Source organism: Gracilinanus agilis, chromosome 2, assembly GCF_016433145.1.
Source record: "Gracilinanus agilis isolate LMUSP501 chromosome 2, AgileGrace, whole genome shotgun sequence".
NCBI lineage: Eukaryota > Metazoa > Chordata > Mammalia > Didelphimorphia > Didelphidae > Gracilinanus > Gracilinanus agilis.
The window spans coordinates 79,102,044-79,114,427 of NC_058131.1; the positions used below are offsets into that span (position 1 = coordinate 79,102,044).

General features: G+C 34.9%; 1 protein-coding gene across 1 annotated transcript in view; it reads left to right on the forward strand.

Moving 5' to 3' along the window:
- WWOX (WW domain containing oxidoreductase) overlaps window positions 1-12,384 on the forward strand; it is a 1,184,703-nt gene that overhangs the window by 391,290 nt on the left and 781,029 nt on the right. The window contains exon 7 of the mRNA XM_044663258.1: window positions 11,050-11,235. Coding sequence (XP_044519193.1) covers window positions 11,050-11,235 — 186 coding nt within the window. The remainder of the gene's footprint in view (window positions 1-11,049; window positions 11,236-12,384) is intronic.

The window sequence follows — 12,384 nt, forward strand, 5'->3', positions numbered from 1 at the left end:
TATAATGAACTCAGGGGAAGGGTTAAGGTTAAGGAAGAAGGTGTGGGGAATCAATGCTAGACTACAGATGGTAAACTGAATGATCAATCAATTTCTAGATGATATCAGTTGGCTGGAGAGGTTCCTTTCCCATCTGGCCTTGGTCAAGCCTGGTACCTTGGCCCTGACCAGGTGTAGCGAAGTTTGATGTTATTCTTCTAGGCAATCAGGTAGATAGTATATTTCTCACAGCTCTATTCAAAGTTGAAGGATTTGTAATCAATGCAACAAGATACAGGTAACTATGAGCGTGTTATTGGCCTACCCACCTGCCACCCTGAGGTCCCCTTCTCACAAATGAGAGCAAGATGGGCTCAGGTCCTGCCCTTTTATAGTGGAGGCAGCAATGTCTTTTGGCCTTGGCTCATGGGATCTGAATAGGATTCCAAATTCCACAACTGTCGGTTGTCACTCATCTTGATCTGCCTTTGCTATTACATAGTATGCATGTATTATTTTTCTTTGAAATCTATAAAGTTTTGACCTATTTTCTTCTTTAAAACTGGATGATATTCAACTTTTTCTGCTATTCTTCCTTTATCCCAGTTTTGTAATCAATCAGCCATTCAAAAAGGGTTTTTTTTTTGGCCCTAATAAATACATGGTTGGCATTATTCGATGTTTGGGAATACTAAGACTTAAATCAAATACTTTTGTCCTAAAGAAGCTTGCATTTTATTCAAGGACTGTTTGTCAAAATTTAAGGATATGTCAAAAATTAGTGCATATAAAGCACTAAGAGCTATAGAGATTAGGAAAAGTTTCACTTTTTAGGGGATAAGCCTCCAGATTAACTATAGGATAGAAAGCATGTTAACTGCCTTCCTAATCTCCACTTGGTTGGTTAAGCCATTTCCTTTCACATGCCAAACCCCAGTTTTGAGACTTCTGGTTTATGTGGGCGGTATATAAGGTTTTGAGGTAAGTTGGTATTGGGTAAGTAGAGAGACAGGGACTGATTAAAAAAGCTGTTTTGTTGATGAAAATGACAAGAATTGGTATTTGAATATATAAGATGGGTGAGGGAGAGTGAGAAGTTGAGTATGACTTTGAGTTTACCGATCTGCATGTCTAGAATGATATTGGTGTCTTTAGCTGAAATAGAGAAGTTCAGAAGAACATTGGGTTTTAGAGGAATGATAATGAGATTAGTTTTTAACATGTGAGGTAGGTTATATCTATGGGATATCCCTGTTAAGATGTTATATACATATTTTGTTATGTGCGACTAGAGCTCAGGACAGAGACTAGCACTACAAATGTAGATCCCAAATTCTTTTGTGAAGAGTTGCTGTTTTAACCTGCTGATGAGGCCATTATGGGAAAAATGCATATACTTATATTCATATGTGTGTGTATTTAATATATATGCATGTGTATATATCCAAATATGTTTTATATAATATATATATATATATATATATACATATCTCTGTGTATGCACACACACATACATACTTGATGGCCCAGGGAAGATTTGGGGAGGAATACTTATGGTTAGTGGGTAGGATATACACAGTGATACAGGGATGAATCTGAGAGGAAACAATTGAGCAGATATGAGAACCAACGAAGAGAACTATTATGAAAACTAATTACATAGAGAAGAGTTTATCAGGGTGGAAACAGCGGTCAGCAGACCAAGATAAATGCTAAGTGAGGTCATTGAAAGAATGATAGGATCAAATATGTGAATAACTATATTTTTTTAATTTTAATTTTTCCCAGATTACTTATTGATACAATTTTAATAATCCTTTTCTGGCATTTTATGATCCATGCACTCACCTTTACTTCCACCCTTCTCCCCTTCCTAATACTGTAGATTATATGACATATATGACATATGTTATTTACAATATATATTTCCATGTTCATCATGTTGTAAAAGAAGAAGTAGTGAGAAGAGGTTGAACCTTAGAGGAAGAGAGGAGATGATTGTGGGGACAGTCTACCAGAGAAGATGAGAATGGTATTAGATTGAGGGGAAGAAGTAAAGCAGTTGCTCTTGACCTGGAGAAGACTCTTCTTTAGAAACTGGAATAAAGTGCAATGAAATAGGGGGTGACAGCAAGGGATTTTACATTTTAGAATGGGGAAGAAGAGTGAGTTCAAGATAAATGATTTGTTTTCTCAGTAAAACATGAAGAATTATCTATTCTGCTAAAGTACATAAGTATCTCTGAAATTTGAAGGTTTTAAAATTCAACTTCTTTGTAAAATTTTCCTACCACCTCATTCTCAATAACACATGTAGAAATATCAGTATTTATTTCATGGTTGTTTTTTTCTTACACTCATCATAAGCCCTGCAAAGAGAAAAAATAAGGTGTCCCACGAAATGATGTTTCTTGTTTCTTTTGAGCAAAGATGATGAAACCAACTCTGCTGAAATCTTTATTTGCCTCTCCATAGAGAATCTCTGTGCAAATCTTCCATTTCTTTGCAAATTCTTTACTTCTTATGATTCAATATATAGGCAATATGTCATTGTTGATATGGTTCATTTTCTCCAATTGTATGTCATTGTGTTGATTTTCTTGGGCAAAGAGTGTACCTTTAGAGTAATAATTATCATTCTTAACACACTCTCTTCTCTGCATAGTTATTACAAAAGGATAAATTGCAGAGGACTGATGGCTAATTTATATGTTTCTTTACTTTATAGATTATCATGGCCAAATAATTATTTAGTGATGAACCTCTCTATATTTAGCCAGTCTGCGCTTTGAATAGCCCTATGACCCATTGCCAAGACTTCACTAGAAATTTTACCAATGTAGTAGAAAACCTGCCAGATTTTATCCTCTGCTAGCATAATGTAAGAGTGAAAATTATGAGACTGGCTGAAATTAATAATTTTATTAATTAAAAGAGTAGGAGGAGGGGGCAGCTGGGTAGCTCAGTGGATTGAGAGTCAGGCCTAGAGACGGGAGGTCCTAGGTTCAAATCTGGCCTCAGACACTTCCCAGCTGTGTGACCCTGGGCAAGTCACTTGACCCTCATTGCCTACCCTTACCAATCTTCCACCTATAAGTCAATACACAGAAGTTAAGGGTTTAAAATTAAAAAAAAAAAAGAATAGGAGGAAAAGATGGAAAAATAAGAGAGCGTAATATAAAAGGTACTTTCCTTATTGCTTCGATTAGATTGCTATTCTGCAGCCACCATTTTGGGCCTCATAACCATGCTCCACTGGCAGGCCCAGTCGGCAGCAAACATGTAAGAGAAGAGCTCAAAATCTGCCCTTGCCTCAGCTTATTAAATCTTCTCTCCACCCTCTAATTCATATGTTACATCTGAGGAGCCAACTATGGCTTTCTGTTTTGCCTGCGCCACCCAGTCCAAGGGGCATTGCAGGGAAGATTGGCCAACACCCCTCCCCCCCATCTCTTGACTCCACTGCTACATTTTTCCAGCTGTCATTCTATCCTCTTGACTCAATTCACCCAGTGATTTCCTTCTCATACTCCTGGCCTCAGGGTCAAATCTTTGGCGGCAGTGGCAGCAGATGAAGTCAAGTGTGCAAGCCCAGGAGAAGGAGGAAGAGTAAGTTCCCTTCACACAATAACCTTGAATGACCAAGGGTTACTTCTGCCATGATGAAACTTTGAAGTAGGGCATTAGTGAATGTTAAAAATCATAAATATTTTATAAATAAAGACACTTGAAAAGAATATTGCAATGGAATGTGAATTTGAGTGCAATAGAATTAAAAGTAGCATTGTCCACACAGAAACAGTGACCACATAAAAAGAAAACAACAGAAACACAAATACTGAAGTGGAGAGAGAATTCTGGTCCTAAATGTTCTCATATTTGAAACAAAGGGGTTGGATTTGATTATCTCTATAGGTCTTTCTAGCTCTAAACTTATAATCTTCAGATACAGTCAAGGAGAGTAAGAAATAAGCTATTAAAGACAGAAGTATAATATATGTTTAATTGTTGTTTTAATTGTTTTTTAAAATAAAGTGCTTGATAAATTATTTTAAAAATTGAAAGTCAAGGAAGGCCAGGGGACAGAAAACACTAATAAGTCATGAAAATGTGCTGATTCATGGCATTTGATTTGAAATGATATTATTTTTATGTTCAGCTTGCCTTTGTAGTTTGAACATCCCTTTTGATATTCTGTAAATATTCATCATCTTCAAGCCTTTGGAATTGTGATGGCTTTTAGTAAAAACTTACCAAAACATCATTGGAATAATAAAACCCTCATTAAAACAAGCCAAAAGTACAAGCCAATTAAGTGGTTTCACAATTAAAGGAAGGCAGGCTTTATACAATTTCTATTATTTCCTGTTTTTAATGGGCGAAGGCAACAGCTTTTAGGTAGAGGGAACATATTTTGCCTCTGGGGTTCTACAATTTACATTAATGATAGATATAAGAATTTGGAGAGAAAGGAGAGACTCTAGGGTCATCCATGGCTTTATGTTGCTGGGCTTTAGTCTCTTGTATCAAGTTATTTTGTTTTATGTCCTATGTGTTCTGGATATACCTCCAGGCCAGAATGCCAGTTAAAGACATTATTGTTTTCTGAGTAGTTATTTTCTTAAAACCTTCTGTTAAAACCACTTCTAAGTGAGCACTTTAGAAACCAACTTCTAAGAAATTTATTCTTTTCAATCAACAAGCATTTAAAAAAGACAACACCTCTTTACTGTGTGCCAAATCCTGTGCTAAATCTACTGGGAATAGAGAGAAAAACAATTCCTGCCCTGAAGGAGCTTACATTATAACAGAGAAGACAGTATATTGATACATATAGGATATATGCAACATATTTGTGAGATGATCTTAGAGGGGAATGCTTTAGAATTTGTAGTTGGTGTGGAGGTTGAGAGGTGATGGGAAGTGTTTGGAAAACCTCCTGCCAAAGGTGATTGAATTGAATTTTGAAGGAAGTCATGCATTTTAAGGGGCAGAGGAGGAAAAAGAAAACATTTATCCTATTCACAGGAAACCACTAAGCAGGCCCATCTAACACCCCCCCCAAAAAAAAAGGAAAAAAGGAATTAAAAGTATCTCTTTTAACAGAAGATTTATATGTCTACAGATCCTAGAGTCAACTAAAATTTAATTGAAACTATTAATTCTAGCAAAGCAGCGTGATATAAAATAAACCCACATAAACCATCAGCCTTTCTATATATATCACTAAAAATGCACTGCATGAAAAGATAATAAGAGGTAACTCTTTAAATTAACCACAGGTAAAATAAAACATCTAGGAGTATATCTTCTGAAACAAACCCAGAAATTATATGAACATAATTATAAAACATTTTTATATAAGTCAAGTAAAATTTAAATAATTGGAGAAATATCATTCATGGGTGGGCAGAGCCAATATAATTAAAATGATAATTCTATCCAAACTACTATATTTATTCAATGCCATCCCAATTAAATTATCAAAAAATATTTCATTAAACTAGAAAAAAACATACATTTGGAAAAAAGGTCAAAAATATCAAAAGAAATAATGAAAAAACCTGTTAATCAAGGAGATCTAACAGTACCAGATTTCAAATTATATTGTAAAGTTGTAATTATCAAAACTCCTGGTAGTGGCTAAGAAATAGAAACATAGATAAGTGGAACAGAATAGTCATACAACAAATAGTCATCACAGATTCTGGTAAGATTCTGGTGCTTGACAAAGGTAAAGTTCCAAGTTTTGGGATAAGAATTCACTTTTTGGTAATAATTTTGGGAATACTAGAAGGCAGTTTGGTGGAGAATAAATATGAACCAGTGTCTTACACCATTTGCCAAGATAATATCAAAATGGTTACATGACCTAGGTAAAACTGGAGATATAAACAAATTAGAACAAGGAACATATATTACCTATTGGCTTTATGTATGGGAGAATTTATGAATGAATAAAATATAGAGAGCATTGTGAAATATAACATGAGTAATTTTGAATACATTATATTGAAGTGTTTTTGTACAAATTAAATGAATGTAGACAAGATTAGAAGGAAAACAATAAGTTAGGAAAAAATGTTATGGACAGTTTCTTCGTTAGAAGTCTGAAATATACAGATAACTTTGTCAAATAATAGTATGAGCCATTCCCCAATTGACAAATAGTGAAAAAATATGGACAGTTTTTGGATGAAGAAATCAAATCTATATATAACTAAATGAAAAATTGTTCTAAATCATTATAGATTAGATAAATGCACATCAAAACAACTTTTTGATATCAGCTCACACCCATCAGATTGTTTAAAATGATAAAAGGACAAAATGATTAATGTTTGAGGGGATGTGGGAAAATAGTGACACTAATATATTGTTGGGGGAACTGTAACTGATCCAACTATTTTGAAGAACAATCTGGAATTATAGTCAGAGAGTTATAAAAAAGTGCATACCTTTTGACCCAGGAAGATCTTTATTAGCTTTATTTCCTAGATCAAAGAAAAAGGAAAAGAAATTAGATGTTCTAAAATATTTATAACAGCTCTTTTTGTGGTGGCAAAGAACTGGAAATTGAAAGGTGTCCATCAATTGGGGAAGAACTGAACAAATTGTGGTAAAGGATTTTAATGGAATATTATTGTGCCATAAGAAATGACAAACAAGATCACAGAAAAAACTTTGCAAGACTTTCATCTTGCAAAGTAAGTGAGCAGAACCAGGAGAATGTTGTATATGGTAACAACAATAGTATATGATGATCAACTGTGAATGACAACCATTATCCTCAATTCAAGGATCCAGGATGACTCCAAGTAACTCATGACAAAAAACCAAAAACCAAACCAAACCAAAACAAAAAAATGCTCTCCACTGTCACTGAAGGAATAGACAGAGTTCTAATGCAAATGAAACATTCTTCACTTTATTTCCTTCATGAATTTTTATCATGTAAGCGATATATGTATTGTTTTATAACATGAAAAACATGGAAATATTGGTCATATATTAATACATGTACAACCTATATAATAATACCTGTTTTTTGAGGGAAGAGAAAAAAGAATGAGATATAGGTTTTTGGACATTGCTGTGAGAATTATTTCTCTTTGATAAGCACATTTATTTATTTGGTTTTTTTTTTAAGCCCTTACTTCCTGTCTTAGAATCAATACTGCGTATTGGTTCCAAAGCAGAAGAGCTGTAAGGGCTAGGTAATGGGGGTTAAGTGACTTGCCCAGGGTCACCTAGCTAGGAAGTGTCTGAGGCCCGATTGGAACCTAAAACCTCCTGTCTCTAGGTCTGGCTCTCAATCCACTGAGCCACCCAGCTTCTCCCAATAAACATATTTATTATAATTCATTACATATTTATAACAAATCATATATAGCATGTTACTGTTGTTACATACGTTTTACATATGTATAAAAATAAATGGTAATTCAAAAAATTTATGTGAATGAAAGGGATCAACATGAAACAAGAATGGGAGCAGTGAAAAATCATTTTGCATAGGCAAGTATGGAAAAACAATTTAGAAATCAGTATGTGACATTTTTATTGTACTAACTGTTTTCCTAGTTTATCTACACATTCCTGCTTTTCTAGGAATGTGAATTCTTAGCTACAAATAGATTACTTTTGCATAGCTATTGCCAGTCAGGAAGTCCAGGCAGATGGGGTATGAGAGTAACTTTTGCCCAAATTCTTAATGAAAGTCTTTGCTTCTCCTATGTCATACTGCCATTAGTCATCTTCTAAAAAGCAAAGAGAGCCCAGGAGAGGTCTTTGAACTAGCATTAACTCAACTGACTCTTCCTTCTACAGTGACTCACTGACAGGTAATAGAACCAAATAGATAAGCCCCCTTTTCTGCCCTACCTGTGCAATTCCAGAGAAATCATGCTATTTCAGTCACTTTTCCACCATGACTACACACACACACATATACATATGTATATAAGTTCACAGACTGCACCAAAGAGGTAGGAGATGATGACTGTATTTTGAAATTCTGTAGAGAAATGCGTCCACAAGTTCCTCTGGAGCCCTTCCCCATTCTCTGAAGTGGGCCCTTTTCAGAACTCAAATTTTCTCAGTTTTTCAACTGCCCTTTTTCTCCTTGAATGTACACTCCTGACTACTGATAGGTCATTTATTTATCTAGTGATGATACAAAAATGTACTTCAAAACCTTAGTTCTGAATTTAAATCTGAGGGTACCATAGTCACAAGGGATTCTGGGTTCAGGGGGCCTAGTATAGCTTGTAGAAATGTGTGTAATAATATTTGTAGTGCTGATCTTACAGTGCTTTTGTGAGAATCAAATCCCAAGGTAAAATGTTTTACAAACCTTAAATTATTATTTAAATGCTATTATTTTTATTCTACCCCATGTTGTTTCTCACTAGTCTCACATATATTCCATGAAGATCTCTCATTGCTCTTGATCACCTTTAAGCTCCAGGTCTACCAGTGCTAACCTTTCCCTTTTATTCCTCAATGACACAGTGTCTCTAGCTATGCAGAGACTACTGTGCCATTCAAACTCAGCATCATTTTAGGCCTCTCTTATTCTTCTAAAAATGATATAAATGTTCCATAGGGAGAACATTATGATCTGACTTACATACTGTCTTATTGGCTAGCCAATGTTCTCCCTAGGGATAAATCCACCTCCTCAGAGCATCTTAAGCAGCATTCTTTTTTGCAGAAAACCCACATACCATTTCCATGGATTTATAGCTTCCATGTGATCACATCACTTTTTCTTTTTAACAGACTCCTGCCTCTATCATGCTCATCCTCAACACTTCCCCTCCCCCCCCAAACCAACCTTGGATTTTTATTCCCTCACTGATTCCTGACTTAGACAGTTGCAAATACCCAAGGGCTGATTTCTTAACCCTTCCTATTTCACCAATTACTGTAGTCAGTATAACATCCTTAGGGCAGCTGTGAGCCCTATTGCATTCAGGAACACCATCTACCCCTTAACATTCTGTCCCCCAAATTTTCATGTCATTTGGCTTTTCAGGGAATACTCAAATCATTGGTCCCCAGTTATCTGGGCTAGAGATTAAGCCCTAGAAATATTAATTCCCTGATAATCATTATATTGTATATTGAGTGAACATAAACATTCCAGTGGAACTTTCCCCTGTTAACATTATTTTGTGTAATGTATTAAATATACAGAACCAATTATTAACATTACTTTGGGTAAGCTTATATTTACAAGCATATACAAATTTCTTATTCACTTTTTCTTTTTGTGGTCCCATATTTGAAAACTTTTGAAGAGCATTCAAAATCATTTCCATTTAGAGTCTTTATGAAAGTGCTATATTTACAAAGCAGATTAAGCCTACGGAGACAATTTCAAAACAACCTATGTAACCCTATGGCTATGAGATTTGCATGTTTAATGAATAATTCTTTTATTATTCCCTTTAAATATGTCAACATCTAAAGTTTCAGTACAGAAAGGACATTGTATTTCAAAAAATGTGTAAGAAGTTTCTGTAAAAAAATACTGCAACAAAAAAAATGAGATGGCCATTCATTAATTCCATGGGAAACATCTAAATATCAATTTCACTTTTCTAGCACATATTACCTAAGTTCCAGAATAGTTTAATGTAGATTTTAATAAAATTTTCTAAAATGTATGCCTTTAGAGTAGTGGTTCCCAAACTGTTTTGGCTTACCACCCCCTTTCCAGAAAAAAATATTACTTAGTCCCCTGGAAATTAATCTTTTTAAATTTTAATAGCAATTAATAGGAAAGATAAATGCACCTGTGGCCATCACCGCTTTCCTGGATCACTGAAGCACCCACGAGGGGGTGGTAGTGCCCATTTTGGGAATCTGCTTTAGAGGAAAAAACATCTTTTCCTTATTTGAAATTATGACATGTGAGGCTTTTAACCAAGTAAATTTTATGTTGGGATTCAGAGGGTATTTTTCTTCAACTATGTGATGGACTAGATAACCTCTGAGGTCCTTTTCATCCTTAGTTTCTGTAATTCTGTGAAATTCTTGCCTTTATTATGAGTTGAACTAAATAGCTACAGAGGTAGCTTTTAATCCAGAGTTTCTTTTTCCCTTCATATGATCTTCAGTTTAATTGTAAGCATTTTAAAATTAAATTTTCTTGATATCTTTTTTATGTGACATGTCTTTCAGTGCATCTTCATCTCTTTTCTTTTAAGGAGTTGCACTTTTATCAAAGGAGAGAGAGAGGGAGAGAGAAGAGAGAAGAGAGAAGAGAGAGAGAGGGGGGGGTGTTCAGTGAAACTAACCAGAATATTGGGGAAAAAAAAGTCTGGTACTATATATGTATTCCACATTCCATTATCTGTAAAATCTACAAAGAAGTAGGGAAAATCTTCCTATATCACCTCTCTTAAAGTCATTCTTGTTGATTATAATATCACAGCATTCGGTTCCCTTTTGATTCTTGTTCTCAGTATTTACATGGTCTTAGTCATTATGTGTGTTTTCTTGGTTCATCTTACTTTATTTGCTATGGATTCCTATATTTTCCCATTTGTCTCTGTATTCATCATATTTGATGTTTCTCATAACAGTCATATTCCACTAAATTTGTGCACCATACCTTGCTTAAGTAAATGTATATCTTCTGTTTTTAGTACTTCCCTATTATAAAAAGTCTCCTATAGATATTTTAGCATCTGTGGGGCAGTATCCTTTCCATTTTTTGTCACTGACCTCATCAGAGTATATATTTAGAAGTAGTCAAAAACTAAAACCAAAATCATTCAGAGTTTTTGAGGAGGTGCTAAATTTCATTCATAAAAGATATTTCCTTACTTGTAAGTTCTAGAAATGATTAAAATAATAGGTTTACTACCTATCACTGTCTTTTATAAATGTCTTATTCAGTTAATCTTTTTGTGTGACCAACTGATTAAGAATTCACCCCCTTTTTATAGTCATAAGAGGTAATGTGTTTGTAAAATAAATGATCAATTAAACCAATTCAATGACAAATGCTCAATCCCTGGACCTAGCATCAATAGTCTTAACATTCTTATTTTGCAGATCTCTGCATGTGTTGATTTGCAATGCTTCTGTCTTTGCCCTACCCTGGAGCCTCACAAAAGATCATCTTGAGACCACCTTCCAGGTGAATCATCTGGGACATTTTTACCTTGTCCAGCTCCTTCAGGAGGTGTTGTGTCGCTCAGCCCCAGCTCGTGTTGTTGTAGTCTCTTCAGAATCTCACAGGTGGGTATGGTTTAGTCCTTGGTTCATTTTTATCCCTACTTGTACTAGCAGAAAAACATGTACTTTCCCTTCAAATCAGTGGGGTTTTTTCTTAGCTGTGAAAAGCAAGTACCAGTGCCCAACCCTTCTTCAACTCCCTTGCTTCCATAAGAAGCCTTAAATCTTTCTTCTGAGTATTCCCCTCTGCTGTTGATTGAAAGTCTTCCATAACTTATTAGATAGTTTCATGAGTGTCCAGCATAGTAGGATCTGTCATATCTTTTGTCATATTGGAACCACCTCTGGGACACAAGGTTACTTTATCGCAATTAGGGCTTTTAGTGGACCTTAATTTAATGACTTTTAGCTCTCAATTTTTTCAACATTTCTTTTTTCTTTTTGTCTTGGCCAGTGTTTGTAGGAATTCAGTTTTTGTGGGTTTTTTTTGTTTGGTTTTTACTACATTTCAGGTCCCTCATTGATTTTGCTTAGAGATGGAATAATAATTGATTAAATTTGAATGGCGTGACCTTTATTGATTTGTCATTCAACAACTTCAACATCCTACCAAGAAGAATGTGCAGTTATTCTAGCAGGAGAAACAATGCAATTAAATACTGCTAGATGAAATCCAATTGTTTTATAATGAGAAATTAGGGAATTCAATGCAGACATTAGCTGTGTAATTGTAGAAAGGGAAGTACTGTAGTTAGAACATATTAGAAATCTGGCCATGCCTCTTTTGGTTAAAATTTCAATTAAAACATCAGATGGCACTTCTTTCCTATTACCATTAGGAGAATATGCAATGAACTAAAAAGGCGCTTGAAAATTTCATTGTAATTTCAACATGTTTGTTTCTTGGATTGCATAAAAGCCCTATTTGTCTAAAGTCATTCATAATGACAAAAGAGTTAACAGGTGAAGTTCAATTTAATAAATACTTGGGAGAGTTCTATGTTACATTTTCCCAGTGGCTAAGAGCTTTTGCCTTCAGTAGAGCAACTAGGGGGAAAAATTGTTTCAGTTCTCTCTCCACCCCCCAATCTCCTTTCTTAAGTCCTGAAATGTTTTAGTGACCCAGAATGAAGCTTATTTTTTTAATCATGTTTCCATAAAATGTAACCCTTGGGACTTGGAAGAGAGAGACCAGCCAAGGGTTAGACTGAA